The sequence below is a fragment of the Thamnophis sirtalis genome, unplaced genomic scaffold (assembly GCF_051295495.1).
Source record: "Thamnophis sirtalis isolate CommonGarterSnake01/CBP01778 unplaced genomic scaffold, rThaSir2_p1.2 scaffold_7, whole genome shotgun sequence".
In the NCBI taxonomy this organism is placed as follows: domain Eukaryota; kingdom Metazoa; phylum Chordata; class Lepidosauria; order Squamata; family Natricidae; genus Thamnophis; species Thamnophis sirtalis.
This window is the reverse complement of record NW_028261387.1, coordinates 37,022,750-37,046,897: the sequence shown is the minus strand read 5'-3', so window position 1 is coordinate 37,046,897 and position 24,148 is coordinate 37,022,750. Positions and strand designations below refer to the sequence as shown.

Here is a 24,148-nt window from a genome sequence, read left to right as displayed (position 1 = left end):
AGTTTATCGGTTTTTCATGTGGAAAACATCATTTCTGAAAGGTTGTGATCCTCTCTATTTTACCTTCTAAATTTTAATTGCTAATGCTTCTTCCTTTTCAATGATCTTGGAATAATATCAATGAAATATGGAATCATGCAATGTGAATTTCAATTATAGGTAGTCCTCACTTAATGACAACTGCAACCAGCAACTGTCACTAAGTGATATGGTCATTAAGTGAAATATCACTTTTCCACAAATGACTTTCAACATCAGTTCCGCCATGGTCAATAAGAAAATCACTTATTGAGATATCGCTTGTAATTTTACTGCCAACTTCTCCATTGACTCTGCTTGTTGAAAGCTGGATGTGAAGCTTGCAAGTGACAATCGTGTGACCACTGGATGTTGCAATGGCCATAAATATGGGCTGGTTGCAAAGTACCTGAATGCTGATAATATACTGTAAACTGTAATAGTGGTAAGTTCAAGGACCAGTCATAAAGTTACCTTTTTAACACTGTCACAATTTCAAATGGTTTCTAAATAGGGCTGTTGTTAAACAGGGAGTATCTCTACTTTGTTCTTCTTCAGCAAAGCCAAACAAGGACAATGCACAAGAAGCAGAAAAATGTAAGTTGTTCTTTTAACCCAGTACTTCCAACTTTAAGATGTGTAACCTTGAATTCCCCAGCTAGCCATGCTGACTAAAGGATTCTGGGAATTGAAATCCTGCATCTTAAAAGTTGCTGTGATTGAGAAACACAGATTTACACTACAAATCAAAGTGCAATACTCTCACATTATTTCCAAGACTACCATACAGGATTGAACACAAGCAAACAAATCTACCCAAAACCAAAACTACATCCCCCCCAAAATCCAAGCAGTTATAAATCCAACCTTCAAACCTTCCAGGGAAATGATCTGTAGCTCTTGTCCGCTTTTTCTTTTTCCTTTTACCATTTTCTAATATGGGAAGAGGCTGGCTGTTGATGATCTCTACACAACAGAAAAAGTACAGATCATGTGTTTTTTTACAGCAAATATGTGAGAGAGTAATATAACTTCAGATTCTTAAATCTCTAATGTTTTCGAATTTATTTTTTCACGCAATGTAAAAAATAATAATATATTTGTTATATCCAAGGAATACTATTTTTAAGGTATAGGGACACAGCAAGAAAAAAGTAACAATAAAAAACAATGTACAAAATGTTTGTACAAATGTTACAAAATATGGGGTTCCCACATAGCACATCATAGGCCCATTTGGAATAGTTGTTTTACCACTATTTCAATTGTTAAAGCTTATAGGACCTTTTTGTTCAGACACTATAAAATAATAAGTCATAATTCCTGGAAGGGGAGGGGTGAGGGAAGGAATGGCTTTTTACCAGGTTGTATCAACTCCAGGCAATGGAGTTAAAAAAAGAGACAGTGTGAAAAATCAGCAGGACACTAAAAAAAAGATATTTAGAATGCAAAAATCCATTCAGCAGAAGTCTACAATATATAGTAAATAAAATTTTCATAAAAGCCCAGAAGGATGGCAGGAAAGGGGTCTGGGGATATATGTGTGTGTGTGTGTGTGTGTGTGTGTGTGTATGAATGTATGAATGTATGAATGTATGAATGAATGTATGTATGTATGTATGTATGTATGTATATACAATATGCAATATGCAATATGCAATATACAAATACATATACATATATATATAGTGCATGTCCATTGAATTGATTTTTTTTTGTATTTTAAAGGCCTGTCTCCATTTTAAAAATACTGAATTCAACTTGAATGAAATGCTCCAGTGGTGCAGTAGTCAACAATAATAACTCAATGTGCTTTTTGATTTATGATTGAAGCTATAATTAATATCATTACTGATCTTCAAGGGGAAAACAACTCAAGAAGCTTGAGAAATTTTGAAAATGAGATTATAAAAGCCCAGTCTAGCACAATACCAATGAAGAAAATAACAGCTCTCAAAAAAACCCAGCATGGCTGCATAAAGAACTCTGACAAATTAAAAGACAAAAAGGATAAGTATAAAAAGTGGAAAGTGGGGCACATAACTAAGGTAGAATATCAGCAAATAGCCCAAGTCTGCAAAGATGAAGTGAGGAAAGCTAAAGCTCACAATGAACAAAGGCTTGCGACAAAAGTAAAAATAACAAAAAAAGCTTACTCCAACATGTTAAAAACAAGAAAAAAGTGGCAAGGTGACAAGCAACAGGGAGAAAGCAGAACTACTTAACCCATTTTTTGCATCTGTCTTTATACAAAGGGAAAAAAACAGTCCATGTACAGGTAGCATGATATCAGTGATCCAATATCTCAGGGGTTGCCACAAAGAAAACGTAGTCAAGCTATTCTTCAAATCACCTGAGGGTAGGACAAAAAGCAATGGGTGGAAACTAATCAAGGAGAGAAACAACTTAGAACTAAGGAGAAATTTCCTGAAAGAACAATTAATCAATGGAACATTGCTTCCAGAAGTTGCAAATGCTCCAACACTGGAAGTTTTTAAGCAATTGGATAAACACTTGTCTGAAATGGTGTAGGGTTTCTTGCCTAAGCAGAGGGTCAGATTAAAAGACCTCCAAGATCCCTTCCAACTCTGTTATTCTGTTAAGAAATGTATTTGTTCTCTACAGTATCTGTATTGGGCTAGCCAATGTAGAGGCTATTTCAATCAGTTTTTCCCATCTGACACATCAAAGGTTAAACAGCTTTCTTTCACACCAAAAAAAAGCTTGACTCATTGCTATGTCCAAGTTGTGCTCAGACAGCCATAAAACAAGTGTTACTTTTGCTATTTATTCTACCTGTGGTTTTAATCAGAAATGCTAGACATATCCTTGTATAACTACTCTCCTAACATACTTTTTGCTAGAATGAAACAGAATGACCTTGCCATTTTTTTAAATGTGTAAGATGGCAATCAATTGTTTTACCATAATTATAGCACCTGCCCTTCTAACCTATCTTGCAGTAGGATTGCTTTAAAATTATATTAAATGAGCCTAGGAGCAATCTGTATTCATCTTCACAAAATAGCTAAGGAAACTCAAGGACATTAGTAGAGTCTCATCTGGACTGTGTTGGGGCTGGCTCTTGGAAACTGTATGGACAACTGTCCACAACTCTGACCTGTGTGCCCAGAAGCAACCAACAAGGCTTCCAGCATTGCACTGGCAATGAACACATTCATTCCCTTGCCCATTGTTGTCCCCTTCTTTTCATGCCCCTCAATCTTACAAAGCTCAGTTATTTTTGCTATGCTATCATTTACTGGATTAATGCCCCATTGATTTAGCTAAGGTTTAACTAAAAAGGCAGAACCATACAAAATGAAGACTTGATTTAGCAGACCGTGGCCTCTAGTTTGTAGCACAGGAGAACCATTTGGTCCTCTCTGCTGCAATCTAATGATTATCTGGGCTTCTGCAGTACAGGTAGTGCTCAACTTACAACAGTTCATCGACTGTTCAAAATTACAATGAAAAAAGTGGCATGACCGTTTTTCACATTTAACAACCACTGCAGTATACCCATGGTCACATGATCCAAATTCAGACCCTTGGCAACTGACTCATATTTATGATGGTGGCAGCGCCCTGGAATCATCACCTTTTGCTACCTTCTGACAAGCAAAGTCAATGGGGAATCCAGATTCACTTAACTCTGTTGCTAACTTAACAACTGTAGTGATTCATTTAATAATTGTGGCAAGAAAGTTCACAAAATGGGGCAAAATTCACTTAACAAATGGCTCCCTTAGCAGCAGAAATTTTGGGACACGTGGTCATAAGCTGAGGACTACCCCCTGTACATTTTGTGCAATTGGTATTCTTGAAAATATTGGGCAAGGTGTGGGTGGCAAAGAGAAGCCTTGCTTCCCCTGTCTTCACTATATTTATCTCTCTGAATAAACTACTTTTAAGCATAAATAATTGATATATTGATAACTGCTAAGCTTATATCAATTTATGCCAGGGGTGTCAAACTCAATTTCATTGAGGGTCGCATCAGGGTTGTATTGACTTCGGGGGGGCGTGGAGGCCATGGCCATAGGCAGCTTGACATCACTCGTGTCAGGGGCGCCTCAGGCAGCCCAAGTGCTCTGCCAGTGAAAACAGGCTCCCAATCTCCGTTTTCACTGGGATGGCCTCCTGCAACCCGTTTTTACAGGTAAAAGGTTGCAAGAGGCCATCCCAGCCATAAATGAAGATTGGGAGCCCGTTTTTGCTGGCAGAGGCACCACAGGCCAGTCCTTTGCTGTCTTCAGAGCATCCCAGATCTAAGCACCCAGCGCGAGTTGAGTTTGACACCTCTGATCTATGCCATCAGAAACAAACATCTTTTATAGAATAAGTTTCCACAGGTTCCAGCATTTACCAACACTGATAGAGCAAGCTATTGTATATAAACAGGAAGCAAACCCCACACTTACTTGTACTTGTGATGTTACCTAAACAGGGAATAAACATCTGCAACAACCAAGCACTAACAGCACCAAGAATTCCACACAAGGTCAACATTTTGAACACTTAGAGATGTGCTCCGGGACTGGGCGGCTGGCTCTGTCTGCCACCGCCATTGCTGTTCCGGGCATCACCACCCCTCCTCCTTTCCTGCCACAGCCTCGCTCTGCCCTGCCACCACCGCTGCAGGGCTTCTCACTGCCCGACGCTTTAACTGTCTCAACCTCGGCTTTTGGGATCCTGCGTCTGGCCTCTTCTGCTACGGTTGCCGCCGTCCACTGCTGCCCCAGGAACGCCTCCTCGGACGGCGCTGTTTCTCAGACCATTTTGTCTTCGGCACCGTCGAGCGATCACCCCCCCCCCAGCTGCCGCCATTCCTGGCTCCGGCCGGAGCCTCACTTTCTTCTCTTCCGTTTACCTTCAGACTACACCACCACTGCAACGACTATGATGATCTTCTGGCATGTCGGCAACTTCTGCGTTTTGCCTCGTGTCACACACCCCTTACAGAAGGAGACAACGGAAGACGAAGAAGACGTGGATGGGGATCCAGCGCCCCTTCCAACTGGCGCCTACCCCCTCCTCTCCCCCCCCAACCACTTCAGCCACCCTAGACTTATGGACCCTTTTTTGCACTTTTCTGGGCCTCGCAGGAGGGAAAAAGAGAACAAGGAACTCTCCCTCCCAAACCATCATCAGTCCCAGCTATTCGAACTTGCATGCACCGCTTGGGCGGAATCAAGATCTGCGTTTAACCTGTTTGTGGAGTGTGTGTGTGAATGTCTGAATGAAGAAGAATGTACCCACTTTTAACTTAACTAATTTATTATTTTATTATATTGTTGTATTTTTTAATTATTATTGTGGGGGGGTGTATGAGGAGAGTGCTTGTGTGGTATACATGATAGGACTGAGAGTGCGGCCTGGAGCCCCCTCCACTGAGTGCAGAAGAAGAAGTGGATGGAGGCCCAGACCTGCCTCCCATCCTAGAACGAATGGTATGCGCTGCCTGCTGGGAAGAATGGGGGCCATGGGAGGGGTGGGTCTACGGGGATGGGGGAAGGTTGGAGCATCTTGGTTAAGACCGGGAGGGGCAGATATGACGGGAGCTGCAGGGCTAGCCATTACCAGGGAAGAAGGGCTCGCTACATCACAGCGATCCCTTGTTCTGGCCCTTCAAGTTCAACTCAAGGACCTGGTGACAGAGGAAATCAGGGCCCTGGTCTCAGGTTGCTGTTGCTAAATGCCAGGTCTGTGGTTTATAAAGCTCCCCTCGTCCGGGATGTAATATTAGACGAGGGGGCAGACCTGGCATGTATTACTGAAACCTGGCTGGGCCATGAGGGAGGAGTCCCCCTCTCAGAAATATGCCCAGAAGGGTTCCAGGTGCTCCACCAACCACGACACCAGAGAAAGGGGTGGGGGAGTAGCAGTTATTATCCGAAAGTCATTAGTTCCTCGCAGGATCCCTGCTCCAGGGATCGTGGGGTGTGAGTCTCTTCTCTTGAAGTTGTACCTAGGGGTTCAATTGGGCTTGTTTCTGACGTACCTAACTCCCAGCTGCGTCACAACAGCCCTGCCTGCGCTCCTAGAGACAGTAGCAAGGTTGGCGGTGGAGTTCCCCAGACTAATGGTACTGGGGGACTTTAACCTGCCATCTCTGGGCGAACACTCTGACGGGGTCAGGTGTTCATGGCTTCCATGACAACCATGGACTTGACCCAAGTAGTTCAGGGTCCGACTCATAGAGCGGGACACACGCTCGACCTCGTATTTCTCTCGGGGCAGTGGAGACGTGATCTTGAATTAAGGGGACTAGAGATCTCGCCCTTGTCATGGTCAGATCACTCCTTGCTGAGGCTTGACTTTGGGAAGCTACTCCCCCATTGCAAGGAGGTGGAGCCGATTAAGTGGTTCCGCCCCAGGCGCCTGATGGACCCATTGGGATTTCAGAAGGAAATCCCGTTGGGATTTCAGAAGGAGCTTGGAGAGATACCTGACTCCCTTGTCCACAATCCGACAGAGTCCTTGGTCGCTGCCTGGAATGCTGCGGCGACTGAGGCGCTGGATCGGATTGCGCCTTTGCAGCCTCTTCGCGGCAGTGGATCCAGGAGGGCACCTTGGTTTACCGAGGAACTCCGGGAGATGAAGCACCAAAAGAGATGCCTAGAGCGACGCTGGAGGGCTAGTAACTCCGAATCCGACCGAACACTATTAAGAGCCTTTATTAGGACTTATTTAGTGGCGATACGGGCGGCAAAATGTGCACATTTTTCCGCTCTTATTGCGTCCGCAGAATCTCGCCCAGCCGCCCTGTTTAGATAACCCGCTCCCTCTTGAAGGGTGAGGATTCAGGGGAACCCTTACAGGGAAGGGCTGAGGAGTTCGCTCAGTTTCTGTCGGACAAAATCACTCAGATTCGGGCAGATCTGGACTCCACTTGGGCAGTACTAGCGGAGATGCCGAGGGAGAGTCTTGATCAGATTTCCTAGAATGAGTTCGAGCTTGTCACCCCTGAGGAAGTGGACAAGGCCATGGGAGCGATGAGTGCCTCCACCTGTTTACTGGACCCGTGCCCCTCCTGGCTGGTCTCGACCAGCAGGGAGGTAACACGAGATGATTACGAATGCGTCCTTACAGAAGGGATCTTTGCCGCAACCTTTGAAGGAAGCGGTGGTAAGACCCCTCCTCAAGAAGTCTTCTCTGGACCCAGCTATTCTTAAGAACTACCATCCTGTCTCCAACCTTCCTTTTTTGGGGAAGGTTGTTGAGAAGGTGGTGGCTCTTCAACTCTGACGGACCTTGGATGAAGTAGATTACCTAGATTCCTTTCAGTCTGGTTTCAGGCCTGGGTACAGCATTGAAACCGCTATGGTCGCACTGACCGATGATCTCTGGCGGGCCAGGGATGGGGGACATTCCTCTATCCTGGTGCTCCTTGACCTCTCAGCGGCCTTCGATACCATTGACCATGGCATCCTTCTGCGACGGCTGGAAGAGGTGGGAATGGGAGGCACCGTTTTACGGTGGTTCTCCTCTTACCTCTCCGACAGGTCGCAGTCGGTGTTGGTTGGGGGCCAAAGGTCAACCCCTAGGCCCCTTAAATATGGTGTGCCGCAGGGTTCGGTCCTGTCCCCCCTCCTATTTAACATCTACATGAAGCCGCTGGGTGAGATCATTCGTCAGCACGGGGTTAAATACCATCAATATGCGGACGATACGCAACTGTATCTCTCCACCCCGTGCCAGCTCAGTGTAGCGGTGGACATGATGTGCCGATGGCTGGAAGCTGTCAGGATCTGGATGGGAGTGAACAAACTTGCACTCAATCCTGACAAGACCGAGTGGCTGTGGATGTTGCCCCCGAAGGACAGTCCAGATAGTCCATCCTTAACCCTGAGGGGTGAGAATTTACACCCCTCAGAGAGGCCCCGCAACTTGGGGGTCCTCCTGGATCCACAGCTGACATTGGAAGACCATCTGTCGGCTGTGACCAGGGGGGCCTTTGCCCAGGTTCGCCTGGTGCATCAGTTGCGGCCCTATTTGGATCGGGAGGCACTTCAAACGGTCACTCACGCCCTCGTCACCTCAAGACTAGACTACTGTAATGCGCTCTACATGGGACTGCCCCTGAAAAGCGTTCGGAGACTACAATTAGTCCAGAACGCAGCTGCACGAGCGATATTGGGTGTACCAAGATACACCCACGTTATACCTATCCTCCGTGAGCTGCACTGGCTTCCTATTGGTCTCCGATCGCAATTCAAGGTGCTGGTCATTACCTTTAAAGCCCTACATGGCTTAGGACCAGGATACCTGCGAGACCGCCTATTGCCGCATACCTCCCAACGGCTGGTGAGATTGCACAGGGTGGGCCTCCTTCGGGTGCCGTCAGTCAGGCAGTGTCGGCTGGCGGCTCCCCAGAGGAGGGCCTTCTCTGTGGCCGCTCCGACCCTATGGAATGAACTACCCCCAGAGATCCGGACCTTACCCACTCTCATGGCCTTCCGAAAAGCCGTTAAACCTGTCTATTCCGGCAGGCCTGGAGCTGTTGACCTCATTACTGAGGTCCAGCCCCGATCAGATTGGGTGCATGGTGATGTTTTAATTTTTTTTTCTTTTATTTTTTCACTAATTACTTTCTTTTGTTTTGTAAACCGCCCAGAGTCCTCCGGGATTGGGCGGCCTATAAATCCATTAAATAATAATAATAAATAATAATAAAGACATGCCTAAGAAATAAATCTCAGCTCAGTGGTTTAATATTCAAAGCAAATACCTGATTTATGCTGGATGGGTTTCACTGAATAGAAGCCTGGTGGAGCCTGGCAACATGTTTCATTCATAAATGAACTTGATGAAGGATTACTTTGTGTCTGAAAGTAAACAAAAAAGTCTCTGTTTATTCTCCCAATTAGTTCTCTCTGTGCTCACTCTGGCATATAACAAGAGAAATAACAGATGACAAATCTGTTCTTTATTAATCTATACAAAACATTATGACTTGTTTGTTGTAGCAGAATTACTATATATAGCATGCACATATAAAGTAGACCGGCAACAAAGTTTCTGCCCCCTCCCTGTTCATTTCTTCGTTATTTCATTTTATATATTCGCCAGGAGTAGATCTCCTTAATATTGTTGGCCATATTCAGTGACAACACAATTGTATTAGTCAAGTCATGATTCCATGGGGTGGCAACAATTTGAGACTATAATAGTCATACTTCAAGAATTCACAAATTCCAGAAGAGTTAAAATATTTTCAATTAACTTCTACATCACATTACTTGATCTTTCAACTGCTCTATATCTATCAAACATACACTCCATTTATTTCAAATATGCATTGTATATGTATATATGTATATATATTATACGTTACTGAGATAACATAACCTATACATTCCTATACTATAAACACAAAGACTTCAACTTCTGAGCATGATTCCAGGTGCTGGTCCATCACCTATAAAGCCCAACATGGTCACTTCGGGTACTACCTGTGTCCCTGCCCAGTCAGTGATCTAACAAGTTTGGCAGGCTCTGGTTTCCATCAAATAAACAATGATAGTATGGGGTGCCGCATGGTTCAGTCCTGCCCCCCCTCCTATTTAACATCTACATGAAGCTTCTGGGTGAGATCATACGCCGGCACGGGAATAAGTATCACCAATATGCAGACGATACGCAGCTGTATCTGTCTGCCCCGTGCCAACTCAGCGAAGCAGTAGAAGTGATGTGCCAGTGCCTGGAGGCTGTTAGAGTCTGGATGGGAGCAAACAAGTTAGCACTCAATCCAGACAAGACCGAGTGACTTCTGATGTTTCCTCCCAAAGATTGTCCAACTGTTCCATCTCTCAGGCTGGGGGGCGAAATTATACGCCCCTCAGAGAGGGTTTGCAATTTGGGAGTCCTCCTGGACCCACAGCTGACTCTAGAACACCATCTGTTGGCTGTGACCAGGGGGACCTTTGCCCAGGTTCGCCTGGTGCTCCAATTGCGACCCTACCTGGATCAGGAGGCCCTTCAGACAGTCACTCACGCCCTTGTGACCTCAAGATTGGATTATTGTAATGCGCTCTACATGGGGCTGCCCTTGAAGAGTGTTCGAAGACTCCAATTAGTCCAGAATGCAGCTGCGCGAGCGATTGTGGGTGCACCAAGGTACACCCACGTTACACCTATCCTCCGCGAGCTGCACTGGCTACCTATTAGTCTCCGAATCCGCTTCAAGGTGCTGGTCGCTACCTATAAAGCCCTACATGGCATCGGACCTGGGTACCTGAGAGACCGCCTCCTGCCGATTACCTCTCTCAGACCAATTAGATCGCGCAGGTTGGGTCTCCTCCGGATTCCATCTGCCAGTCAATGTCGGCTGGCGACTCCCCGGGGGAGGGCCTTCTCTGTTGCAGCTCCGGCCCTCTGGAACGAGCTCCCTGTTGAGATCCGGACCCTTACTACCCTCCCGGCCTTCCGCAAAGCCACCAAGTCCTGGCTGTTCCAGCAGGCTGGGGGGAGCTGAGAAGCATCTACCTCCACGGAAATTGTGAATGTTGGTTTTGTTTTTAATATGTTGTCTTTGTCTCGTTCCCCCCTTTCCCTTGTCCTTCGTGAACCGCCCGGAGTCCTCCGGGAGTGGGCGGCATACAAGACAAATAAATAAAATAAATAAATAAATATCTGTCAGGACTCCAGATGTGTGACTTCTCTGTAGCAGTACCTGCCCTCTGGAATGAGGATCCCCGCAAAATTCAAATGGATTCCTATCTACTACTATTCCTTTAAATACCTGGCTCCTCACCCAGGCTTTTGATGAGGATGACTTTTGGTTCCCCTCCAGGTATCCTTTCTTTGCCTTCATTGTACTATCTTGTACCTTTTTTTCCCTTAATTTTGTTCAATCAAAGCTATAGCAGCATTCTTAAATGTGGTTTAACAATTGTAAACCATCCAGATTTACTGGGTGATGAGCAGCATATACATTTTATTTTATTATATATACAAAAATGTGTAATCTTAGTTAACAGCTTTTAGCTAGTCTTGGCACAAATGGCCAGATCCAAATGTTATAATATGGATATGATATACAGGTAGTCCTCGACTTACGACTACAATTGAGCCCAACATTTCTGTTGTTAAGTGAGACATTTATTGAGTTTTGCCTCATTTTACTACCTTTCTTGCCTCAGTTGTTAAGTGAATCACTGCAGTTGATAAGTTGGTATCCTGGTTGTTAAGTGAATCTGTCTTCCAAATGGACTTTGCTTATCAGAAGGTCATAAAACGGATCACTTGACCCTGGGACACAGCAACAGTCATAAATATAAACCAGGTGCCAAGCATCTGAAGTTTGATCACGTGATCATGGGGATGCTGCAAAGATCATAATTATGAAAAAGGTAATAAGTCCCATTTTTCAGTATCATTGTAACTTTACAAAGTCACTAAACAAACTGTTGTAAGTCGAGGACTATTAGGTGAAGGTCTAGCTCTCTGGAAAAGTCTACAATGGTGAGAATGGTGGAAGGAAAAAGAAAATGACCAGCAATAATGTGAATGGACTAAATTACAACAGCAATGAACACGTTGTTGGAAGACCTAAAGACCAAGTTGGGAACAGAATGTCATGGAGAAAATCTATCTATGTGGTTTATTTATAGTTGGTCAGTCAAATGTTTAGACTGTATTTGGCATTTATTTCCACCTATCAAGTCCTCCACAATGACTTAGATCAGTTGTGCTGGCTGGGGGATTCTGGGAGTTGAAGTCCACAGGATTTAAAGTTGCTAAGATTGAGAAACACTGACTTAGATAATAAAGCCAAATGCAGTCTAAACATCTGGCTGACTATGAAATATTATCAAATACATTACAATGTGAAACCATAGCTGTCGGTTTATTAACTGGTGTTGGCCTTCATATACATCAAATTATTCCCAAGAACTGAGGTTAACATAATATATCCAGTTCAATATATGTGCAATCGAAGCAGACTGAAGGTTTGTAACAGACAGATGGAAATTTTGTCAATGCACAAATTTTCTAAATGCTGTCCAATATATTTTTGTATGATACCCAGTGTGCTAACAACCACTGGGACTGCCACAGCCGGTCTACGTCATAATCTTTCAACACTGATTTTAGATCATGATACTTTGTAAACTTCAATTCTTAATTTTTTATTCTACTATTCCAGGGGTGTTGCCACATCAATTATCCAGTTTCTTCTTTTTAACTAGAGTTAAATCTGATGTCAGCCAAGACTTTATCATTTTTTTATTTGAAAACCCCGCAATATTTTAACCTACTCATTTTCAACTATTTTTAAACTATATATTTCCACCAATTTTTCATTAACAGCACGTAATTTTAGAGATGTTCCAGAGAATCATAATGACAGAGTTATGGTGTTGTTAATCAATTTGTGCAATTTTCTTGCATGAGCTGAATATATAATCTATAGTTTCTTCTGCCTCTTAGCACAATCTGCACTTTGAATCATTTAATGATTTTTCAATTCTGGCCTTGATTGCATTAGTTTGAATAGCTTGTTCTTAAACAGCCAAAATAAAGCCTTCAGTTTCTTTTTTTAATGTTTTAGTTTTAAACTCATTGCCAGATTTTATCTTTACACATTTTCCACTCAATCATTTTTAGAACTTGACCGTTTTGTTTGTGCTACAGATTGTCAGCGATTTTCTTCTCCAGTACATGGATAAATACATCTGGAAACATCTCCCTCCCTCCCTACCTACTCTCTCTCTCTCTCTACTGTATTTCTCTCTCTCTCTCTCTACCTACCTATTGTATTTCTCTCTCTCTCTCTCTCCCTCTACCTACCAATCTACCTACTCTTTCTCCGTCTCCCTACCTATCTACTGTATTTCTCTTTCTATTTCTCCCTCTATCCCTCTACCTACCTACCTATCTACACACACTCTCTCTCTCCCTACCTACCTATTGTATTTCTCTCTTTCTATTTCTCTCTCGCTATCCCTTTATCTACCTACCTACCTACTGTATTTCTCTCTCTTTCTCTCCCTCTCTATCCCTCTACCTACCTACCTACTTTTTTTTAAATTTGCCTCTTCAAAACCTTGGTGCGTCTTATACTCTGGTGCATTTTATACTCTGAAAAATACGGTATTTCTGCCTTAAACTTGTTTTTCAAGCTCACCTATTAAATCGTCCCAGCCAACTGGTCAGAAAAAAACAAAAGTTAAACATATACCAGCTGTTTCCAATCCACTACCCTTCAGATTTAGACTACAACTCCAAATATTCCTATCATACATGGGGTATCGCAAGCCCTAGAGACAACTGTACCTACTCCATACAAAATTGATTCCAGAAACAACTGTTGAGCAGAAAAAGTTAGGCCTCTACCATCTATCGCCAAGGCATTATCTGTTACTCTAATATCTGTATCATGAGATGGAGTTAATTAAACCTGCTTGAGGATTTTTGCATGAAATTTATTGAAGGGATAAGTAAGATGCAGTGTTTATAAAACTTCAGCTATTAATCATACTGAAACACCAGAGATTTATAGTTTTCATGATGTCCAAACACATTTATTGCCAAGGTACACTATAATGGTTAGGTATTAGGCAAGCATGACACAGAAATTGCTTCTCTCACTTTACTTTGTAGTGGAAAAAACTCTGCTGGAAGAGTACATTCAGTTCTGGTCACATTTAAAAACCAGACATGAAGCAGCTGGAAAGGATAACAAATAGTCTGATAAATGAGACATACAAAGCTTGACTGCGGTTGCACAGCTCAAAGAAAAACAATAAAATAATGATTTGCAAACAGTTTTCCAAAGCATTGTTAACCTTGAAGGTTATATTTTTACTAGCTAAAGCAACCCCAAATCTAGATAGACTATTAGGAATAATTTAAGAATATTAGCAAGCTGAAGTCTGTATTTATAGCATTTATTGACTGCCTTTTATTTACATGTATTATAATGTGATAATACGGCAAATCTTCCTCTTCCTTTGATGTTTAAATTAACATTTTGTTGGCCAGACTTAAGGAATATTCACTGTTGTGGATTTTCAGGAATACAAAACAATGTCCTTGGGATGGAGGGGATGTGTCTGTCTGTCTATCTGTCTCCCTCCAAAGAAAGTGAAATAGGTTTGGTTAGGATTTCTATTTCTATGTGTCATAAACCTTCATTCAACTGTAGTAGTCTCTGGAGAATCATCTCTAAGAATAGAAAGAATAACAGCACAAATTTACCAGATCCCCCCCCCCCCCCAAAAAAGCTTAACTATAACTTTTAAAAATAATGATAACATGGAACAGGAAAACATCAAAACATCCGAGTGAACCTAAATAGTTCTAACAAACAACTGGAGGTTCTTTGTATTTTACCATAATGGGACTAGGGAAACTCTTCAGGTCCGAACTATTATTGGGCCTCGTCAAAGTAGACATCTGGAAACAATGAAAACATCAGGATTAGCCACAACCTTTAGAAAACCCTTAATATAACTGAAATTCTCAGAATAATATCTCCTTAAATGGAATCCACATGATTTGCAAGATACCATTGGGAAAATTGGAGATAATTTTATTCCATTACTGGAAGACATAGCCAACACAAAATTGTACCAGGTGATTTATATTGTATTATATCAGTTCTTGATATTCATTTAGTGGAATGATTTTTCTGATTTTCTTTAGTTTTTTAAAGCAATATATAGTTATTTATGTTTAATTAATGATGCCCTAACCTCAATGAAATTTTTAAATCCCTCGCTCATTCATGTGTACTTTCTTCATTCTTTCTTCTTATCCTTTTATTATTATTTAGATACCATCTTTTAATAGGTATCAAAGAAGCCTTCCCAAAACACCTCTAGCATGGTGCCTTTAAAAACAAAAATCAATTCATTTTAGTATTGTTTACATAACTAATAGGCTTAAAGCACAAAATGTGTTTGAAAGAAGCTAATTTATTACCAAAATGATTCTCTACTATTTTTATCATATTACAGATACTTTGTAAATCCAATTCAACTTATTTTACATTTTCATAGAGTAAGCTTCTATAAATATGAAGTACTCTCTGAGGAGTACCATTTTGATGGTTGTGGGAAAATGAGCAGTAAAAAGAAAGAGCAAAGGGAAATAAAATGAAAAAGATCAAATAATAATTGCCAATAAAAGTGGCCATTCACAAAACTGTCATTGGGTGATATATATATATATATGTGTGTGTGTGTGTGTGTGTGTGTGTGTGTGTGTGTGTGTGGTGTGTACATATACATATACATATATATATATATATATATCTTTGTATTGTGAACATCTTTTTCATTTTATTTCCCTTTGCTCCCTTTGCTCTTTCCTTTTACTATTCACTTTCTCATAACCATCAAAGTAAATAAATTGCCCAGAGTACTTCATCTTTGTATAAGAGTATGCTTACTCTATGAAAATGTAAAACACAATAAATTGGATTTAACAGTATCTGTCAGATTGTAAAAAAAATAGTAGAGTAGCAGGTTTCTTATCCCTATGTGTTAATAAGCTAAAATAGGATTAACTTTCATAATAAATTTAATTCAGCTTCCTTCCATTGAAATATTATTCCACTGAAATATTTTGCTCAAGAATGTCCCCCTGAGATCTGTAATATAGAATTAAAATGAGAATTATTTATGAGAAATATGACATAGGTGGCTCACAACAAAATCATTAAAACAACATAAAAATGCTTTGTATCATTCCTTCCATGGCGCCATGAAAACCCATATTCCATATACATTGGCTCATCCCCATCCTAGCTCAGTCTTCCCAGCATTCAGGAAGGCTAACAAGATTGGGGATGGAAGGTCTGAATCTCAGTGGGAGCCTATTCCAGACTCAGAGCCAGCTACAGAGAAGGCATGCCTCCAAGGTCCCACCAGATGACAGCATTCAAAGGAAAGGGCCTGGAGCATTCACCTATCCAAACTGGTGGGACAGATAGGTTCCCTCAGAAAAAGGCAATTTTGCAAAGAACCTGGTTGGTACAGAGGTGAACCGTGAGGTATCCAAAATTCCCATATAAATATTCACCCATCTAAAGTGTCCAGCCAACCCACCTAGCAGATTGTGGCTGACCTCAGCTCAGAAAAAAATAAGCATGATCAAATATGGTTAGTAAACTGATGGAGACCACCAGAAAATCCACTTTGTAGACTAGATTGGGAAATGTTTAAAAACAAAAACAAAAAAATGAAAAGGCAACAACAAACCACTTCCAGATTTTGGCCAAGAGATGTTCACATATGTGGTCATTTCATTAGCAGGAGTGAAATATTAATTGAGAAGACTACCCAAGTACATATATTTATAATATAATAAATGTGTTTGTGTTTTGAAGATGCCATGTTTTTCTTTTGTTCTTTTTATTGCCAATATTGCCACAACCAATCTCCATATACTGTTGTGAAATGATTCGTAAAAAGGCCTTGGCCCAATTACTTGCAAATATATCCCAAGTTCAGACATCATGAGACACATTTCATTCTGTAAAAATACCTATCCCAGATTTTTAAAAAAGCAGTGTCTGAATATAGAGACACAAATACAGCCCAGGCCCTTTAAATAATGCCCTTACAAACCCCAAGCTCAATAGGTAAATCGGGCAATATTGCAACTAGGTTTTCACATCTCCTTTCTTTCATCTCTCTCTCACATACACACAATGGACCCACAAGCACCTAACCTCCTGAGAACACAGGAGTCTGAAAGAAACCTTGCAAAAAACCGCCCCATTTTCCAACACGTGGCGCCCCATTTTCTCTTTTCCCCTTCCCCCACCGCACCCCAAACTTGCTCAATCAATCCTCTGTATTACTGCGGAAACTATGACCACTCCCTAATCTAGGAGAAAGCCAAATGCCCCACCCGGTACCCGACATCTCCCAGCCCCAGCCAAGATTCTCCCTCACCCGCAGCAGTAGCAAGGTTTCTTTCAAACTCCTGTGTTCTCAGGAGGTTAGGTGCCCTGGCACCGATAGTTCTACTCCCGCTCCTCCCCGACGCTCAGCCGCTTCGTCTACCTCTGCGGTTGCCAAAGGGCATCCCTTCCTACTCACAGCCGGCTCCAAAACCCACAGGCCGCCACGCTTTCGACAAAGGAGGAGCTACAAGCAATTGCCCCTGCCCCCCTTAGAAGCTTTGTAAGCCGGGGGTGGGGAAGTATGCGCATGCTCACACCTGCCGGTCGTGGGAATCACCCTTTCGTAGTAGGAGAGCTTTTGGAACCAGCTCCAGGAAGGCCGGACTGGGTGCCAGAACGCACATGCGCAGAGCACGCGAAAGTAGGGAGAAACATTCCCCGCTCTCGGTTTTCTAACTCACTCGGGTGGTTTGAGGGATGAAGAAACCGGATGCTGTAAAAAAAAAAGTCCGCGGGTAGGACAGCAGATGATCTGTAGATTGCTCCCTTTCCTGCTAGCTAATGCTTTAAGAATGTGGAATGGCCCGGGACAACTCACACGCTGACGGTCTGCTCCAACTTTAGGGTGATAAAAAGGATCATGCGGCGGTAGGAGTGAAAGGATGAGTGTAGCGATCGAATTAGTGTTAGGTATCTCCTTTTTTAAAATTCCTAGTAATGCGCATCACAACGGTCATACTTTCTCAGCCTAGCAATAAAGCAATGGCGAACCACGTGGAATGATTTTAAAGAATCTTGTAACTTTAAAAAAACTATCAAGAGTGTGTAGATGGCTTCGTGTTGTTTCTGACAGCCATTATATACTAATATGAACATTATGTGGACCTGTTGTAAGAAATGTCCTTCTGGGTTCAGCTCCAAGTGGGGAAAAAGACACTGGAGACATGGAGGCTACTTGGAAAGATGGTTTAATGGTGGACAGGACAACATGGCTGAACATGTGGTCCTGTCATGAACAGAAAAGGTGATCACATGCTTCAATGTTGGGTGCAGAAGAAGAGAAGAGAGTCAGATGCTCAAAGTTCCTGGCTTTATACTCTCTATGGCCCCACCTCTCTGTTTCCTGTTCCTGTGTAAGAAAATGTATTCTGATTGGTTGTCAGACTCCCATGAGGCCATGCAGGGGCAACTGCCTAGGCTGTGTTTTGAGTCCCAAGTTTGGTTGAGTTTCCAGGTGCCTTGTGGTGAGTGGGGTAAAGGGCTAATACTATCATGCCTGAATCCCATGACTCTGGAACTGAACTCTTTATTATGTAAAAGGACTGGCTTGGGCATTTTAATGGCCCATTGACAAAGGGCAGGAAACTGCAGAGCTACCTTGTCTTTAAAACATGTTTCTCCCTTTTCACATCCAGGGAAATATAATCTGCCTTTTCAATGTTTCCTAGGATATTTCATTCTTCTAGGAGAGGGATGGGTTTTAATTTCCTACAGACCAATGTTTCTCAGCCCTGACAACTGAAAATGTTGATCTTAACTCTATAGTGGTCAATCTATTGATCTTGGATCGCTGATGGTTCATGATACAAAAAGAAAAAATATCCCTCCAGTCTAGTTTTCATGAACTAAGGAAGAAAGCTTCATGGAAACTTGACTGAAGAAATATTTTTCCTTTTGTATCCTCATGCACCATCAGCGATCTAAAATCCATAGATTGATCACTATAGATTTAGATTTAAGATGAACACTAAGTAGATGCCCACAGAAAAGATGGCTCTCAGAACTTAAAAGATATTAACATGGAAATGCATATACGATCTTAAGTAGCAAATATTGTCAAAGAAGTTTATAAATAAGAAAACAGAAATAAACTGATATAAATATTAAAATTGATAAATATTAAAAATTCAGCAGTTAATTATGAGGTACAAGGATAACAATGAACATAAGCATACCTGATTGGTGGAATTATGTATAATGGAAAATAGTGATATATAAATATAAATGGTTGGTAAAAAAAATCTTTTCTTTCACATGGGGATTATATAAAGGTATACTGTTATCAAATAGATAATCAAGAATGTAAGAGAACTGATTTATTGGGAAAAAAATAATACTAATCGTAATTGAACATATACTGTACAATGAAAGTGAGGTATTTAGTTATACTGTTATAGTTATAGTTAGATGAAAAATCTGTGATGGTAAATGTTATTCGAGAATATGGATGTTAAAACACCTATAACTAAGGTGACCAGATTTTCAGATTGGTAAAGAGGGACACCATTGACCGGGGGGGGGGAGCTAGGCTGCGGCGGTTACTGCCAGCCCGCAGCCTCGCTAGGGATGTCTGGTCACCTTAATTATACATATCCTCTCTATCCCTCCATCCGTCTGTCTGTCTATCTGCCTGCCTATCTGTCTATTTAATTATGGTATCCCTCTCCCTCTTTCCCCCTCTCTCTCTCCATCCGTCTATCTGACTGCCTACCTATCTCTCTCTCTTTCTCTTTATCCATCCGTCTATCTGCCTGCCTATCTGTCTATCTAGTTATGCTCTCTCTCTCTCTCTCTCTCTCTCTCTCTCTCTCTCTCTCTCTCTCTCTCTCTCCCCTCCCTCCCTCCCTCCCTCCCTCTCCCTCCCTCATCTCATTATCATCTACCTCAGTGTTTCTCCACCTTGAAGACTTGAAAGTATGTGGACTTCAACTCCCAGAATTCTTTCAAGTCTCCAAGGTGGAGAAACACTGATCTATCTAATAAATATAATTATTTCTCCCTCTCTTTTTCTCTCTCCAGCGCACACACGCAAATGCATAGGGCAGCCCACCTCACACACAGGTAACTCCTGGCGGCTTACAACATTATGATACACACCCAAAGCAAATAGAGTCAGGTGCCTGTGATCCCAACCCTCCTTTCCCGAGGGGGGAAGGCCGTGGAACACTGCAAAACTCTTATTGGCTGCGTCACTCTCTGGGGCTTTCACTTTCGCTTGTCCCCCCCCCAACCTTTCCAAAGCCAAGCTTCATCCGATTCTAACCAATCCCAGTGCCTCTCGCATCTCTCCTTTGCAAGCGTCACCCTGGCCTCTGAGCATGTGCATCTTTTCCCTGGCTTTCCACTTAGCCGCGAGCGGATGGTGGTGGGATCGCCGCCCGGGAGCCGCCAGCCTTCCTGCCCAACACCTACTCTCCCTGGAATTGTTTTGATGAGCGCGGGGCGACTGACGGTAGTTTGCGCCGGCCACATCCGCTCAAACTATCGTCAGTCACCCCGTGTTATAAGATTAAGATCTCTTGAATTAGATTCCGACTGATGCGGCGGGCGGTGCAGAGTGCAGCAGGGATGGCCGCCGATTGCAGCCCGATTGCGCCAGGGGCTGCGCTGACAGGGACGGGCGGGGGGGATGGGACTGGTCCTGCTAAGGGTGCGGAGGACGTGCCTCTCGTCAGTCGAGGCATCAGCTGCCCTCCCTTCTTCTGCCTTATCTCTCCGTGCATCTACCTTTGTGTTCGGAAAGAGGAGCGGAGTGGGAAAGCAAGACGGATTGCCATTGTCAGTTGCCAGGCTTCCAGCAGGTTGGCTGGACACCGCCCCTGCGCTCCCGCCCAGTAGCAGCAGCAGCAGGGCTGGTGCCTGAGTGTATGTTGGAGACACCCACAGCCTTCTCCGGCTCACTGATTCTCCCCAACCCTGCGATTTTCCTTCTTCTCCACACGCCCCCCTCTCTATTCTTTTCCTCAGTTCCCACACCCCGGCAGGTCCGCACAAGTTCCTCGCCTAGTTAAGCACGCCTTGGATCCCAGCCCCGGGGCACCTTTCCACGGTTGGCCAAGCTCCTGCTCTCCCTGCAAAAGGTAACCTCGCCGCCGCCTCTCTCTATTCCCTTTGCCCGCTGTCGGTTAAGAACAAAGCCCACGGTGGGGAAGCTGCTTGTTTGTGTGCCTGGGATTCTTTGGGGTGTGTGTGTGTGTAATTGTCTCCAGCTGAAGGAGCGGAAGCGGGAGGAGCGAAGCTCGGAGAAGCCAGGGAAAAGATGCAACCCCCCCCCAACTTCCCGCATGGGTTAAAGTAGAGCTTTGGGATGCCTTCATATGGAATCTCCCCCCTTCCTCTCGGCTTTGACCTAGGGAGATCCCAGGCGCTCCCGCCACCCAGCTGGAAAGGAGGAAAATCGCGGGGTTGGGGAGAATCAGTGAGCCGGAGAAGGCTGTGGGTGTCTCCACCATACACTCAGGCACCAGCCCTGCTGCTGCTGCTACTGGGCGGGAGTGCAGGGGTGGCGTCCAGCCAACCTGCTGGACGCCTGGCAACTGACAATGGCAATCCGTCTTGCTTTCCCACTCCGCTTCTCTTTCCCAACGCAAAGGTAGACAGACGGAGAGATAAGGCAGAAGAAGGGAGGGCAGCCGATGCCTCGACCGACAAGAGGCACGTCCTCCACACCCTTAGCAGGACCAGTCCCATCCCCCCCGCCCGTCCCCGCCAGCGCAGCCCCTGGCACAATCGGGCTGCAATCGATGGCTGTCCCTGCTGCAATCCGCGCCGCCCGCCGCATCAGCCGGAATCTAATTCAAGAGATTTTAATCTTATAACACAGGGCGACTGATGATAGTTTGAGCGGGCGCAGCCGGCGCAAACTACCGTCAGTCATCCCGCGCTCATCAAAACAAGTCCGGGGAGAGTAGGTGTTGGGCAGGAAGGCTGGCGGCTCCTGGGCGACGATCCCACCACCATCCGCTCGCGGCTCTTCCCGCCCGGATGCCCAAAGCCTTCCAGCCCGCCCGGGGCAAGTCAGCTGCAGTGCAGCCGATGGTGGGCAGGAAGGCTTCTGGCGGCTATCCCACCGCCATCCGCCCGCTCACTCGCTACGCTACCCCGCCCATGCTCGTCACTTACTCTCTTTGGGTGAGTTCGGGGAAGCGGCAGCCCCGGGAGTCAGGAGAGCCGGGACAGGCTGGGAAGCAGACGGAGTCAGAAGGGGTCCCGCGGAGGAGTCTTCGGCCGCTGCATTCGCCTCGCCCGCCGGCCCCTGAAGTGTGCGAGGGATGCTTTGGCGGAAAGGTGCCGCTTCCAGACCCCGCCGAGGGCCACACACACAGGTGGCTCTTTTCGGAGAGGCGGAGGCTTTCCCATGGCTTGTCCGGGTGGAAGTGGGGCTGGAAAGGCAAGCTCGCTCCCCCGCCTATCCGCCCGCTCACTCGCTACGCTACCCCGCCCATGCGAGCGGCAGCGGATGGGCGGGGAAGCGAGCAATCGAAGAAGGCGCCAAAATTAAAAAGCGGGATCTTTTGAGAACAGCCCGGGACGCGGGAAAAATTATGAAAAAGTGTGCCTGTCCCGCCAAATGCGGGACGTCTGGTCACCCTACCTATAACCAAATGACATGCTGTATGTGATGATGCTTTTTTTGTTGTTGTTGTTTTTTATGTATGTGTTGTCTGTGTAATAAAAATAAAAATTTATTTAAAAAAATTCAGCAGTTAAAATGAAACTTATTAAAGGCAAAATACTACAACAAGAAAGTTTAGTGTATGAAATATGTATAGTGGCCTGATAGATTATCCCAAGAGGACATTTCACAGATGTGGGAACCAGAAGAGGGTCCTTAAAGCCATCATGCCAAGTGTATTAGCACTTGTAGAAGAATTTCCTACAATAATAACCAGATTACAGAAAAGACACTCCTAAAGATTGCTAACAGGCATATGTTTCAGGGCTAGCACAAATAGTCAAAATATCAGGAGTATTATAAAAGTTTCTATCTCTGTAAGCTGGCCTCTGCAAAAAAAAAAGTGTTTTTCACTGTATTTCAATTCATAATATTGAGAGTAAAATAAATACAAAATAAAATTCTGTGCCACTTGGAGCCCAATTTGAGAATTTATTTTCAGGGGGGAAAATAGTACAAAAATAACATTGCTATCAGATGTCCGAAGTACTGTATTTTTCAGAGTATAAGATGCACCAAAATTTTGAAGAGGCAAATTAAAAAAAAAGTTTGTGCACTCTGTGGACCTCCCAAAAATGGCCCATATTTTGCAAAAGCGGGCCCATTTTTTGTCAAAAAAGGGCATGCACAGCCTTTAGGAGGCTTATAGAGTGCTCCTGGGGACTAGGGGAGCAAAACTGAGGAAAAAACAGCCCTACCTGCCCTACCTACCCAGCCTCCAGGAGCATTCTGAAAGCCTCCTAAAGGCTATGAACAGCCATTTTGGTGAAGGGAGTGGAGCTTCAGGAGGCAAAAAAAATGCTGTATTTAGTGTATAAAACGCACCCAGATTTTCAGCCTCTTTTTTGAGGTGCATCTTATACTCCAAAAAATACGGTATTTCTGCATTATAGTCATGTTTTGCATAGGAATATTTATATGCATCTTGCAGGATTCTCTGTCTCTCCCTCTCCTTCCATCCCCCCTCCCCGCATCTTCTGCATGTGACACATAGATTGTTTGAACTGTTTCTTTCCACCCTCTAATCACTGTTTTGATTATTCAGAGTGGTTGGGCGAATAGGCAGTACATCTCAGTAATATACTAATTCTAGATAGTGGTAAACATTTAATCAAAATTTGCATTGCATATATATTAAGTAAAGGTAACGGCTCCCCTCGCACATACATGCTAGTTGTTCCCGACTCTAGGGGCACATCTCCGTTTCAAAGCTGAAGAGCAGCGCTGTCTGAAGACAATTCCGTGGTCATGTGGACGGCATGGCTAAATGCGGAAGGGACACGGAACGCTGTTACCTTCCCACAAAGGTGGCCACTATTTTTCTACTTGCATTTTTACATGGTTTCAAACTGCTAGTTTGGCAGAAGCTGGAACAAGTAACAGGAGCTCACTCCGTTACACAGTGCTAGGGTTTCAAACCGCCGAACTGCCGACCTTTTTGATGAAGAAGCTCAGCGTCTTAGCCACTGAGCCACCGTGTCCCCTTATGAATACTTGCATTCAAATGCTTCATTTAATGTATAGATTAGTTTATTTTATATGTATTTCTGGGAAATTTCTTTCAGATGTGATATTGTGTCAAGTGAAATTTATTCCCTAGATATTTATTTATGCTTGCAGGTTTCACTTCTAAAATATAGGTTGCCTGAGGATGTTTGTAAGCTCCAATAGGCCTTGGGCTTAAATTTGGAGGGTTTCAGTTTTGAATGTTATATGCATGTTAACATTCTTAAAGTGGGAATCTCACTCAAGCAGTGAGGCAGATTTATTTACAGGGAATATATTAGAAGGAACACATAGTCTACCTCTTA

At 43.8% G+C, this 24,148-nt stretch overlaps 1 protein-coding gene across 4 annotated transcripts in view; it reads right to left on the bottom strand.

The window, feature by feature from the left end:
• The window catches only part of MKNK1 (MAPK interacting serine/threonine kinase 1), a 32,840-nt gene extending 15,599 nt beyond the window's left edge, over nucleotides 1-17,241 (bottom strand). For 2 of the 4 annotated variants that reach the window (XM_087719715.1, XM_087719718.1), the window contains exons 1-4: nucleotides 17,043-17,163; nucleotides 14,362-14,424; nucleotides 8,753-8,849; nucleotides 886-984 (exon numbers count right to left, since the gene is read on the bottom strand). In XM_087719715.1, coding sequence (XP_087575841.1) covers nucleotides 886-984; nucleotides 8,753-8,849; nucleotides 14,362-14,424 — 259 coding nt within the window. In that variant the 5' untranslated portion in view covers nucleotides 17,043-17,163. Of the gene's footprint in view, nucleotides 1-885; nucleotides 985-8,752; nucleotides 8,850-14,361; nucleotides 14,425-16,931; nucleotides 17,003-17,042; nucleotides 17,164-17,199 lie in introns of those variants that run through there. The other 2 variants (XM_087719716.1, XM_087719717.1) reach the window with 2 other exon arrangements.
• Nucleotides 17,242-24,148: the final 6,907 nt, after the last annotated feature.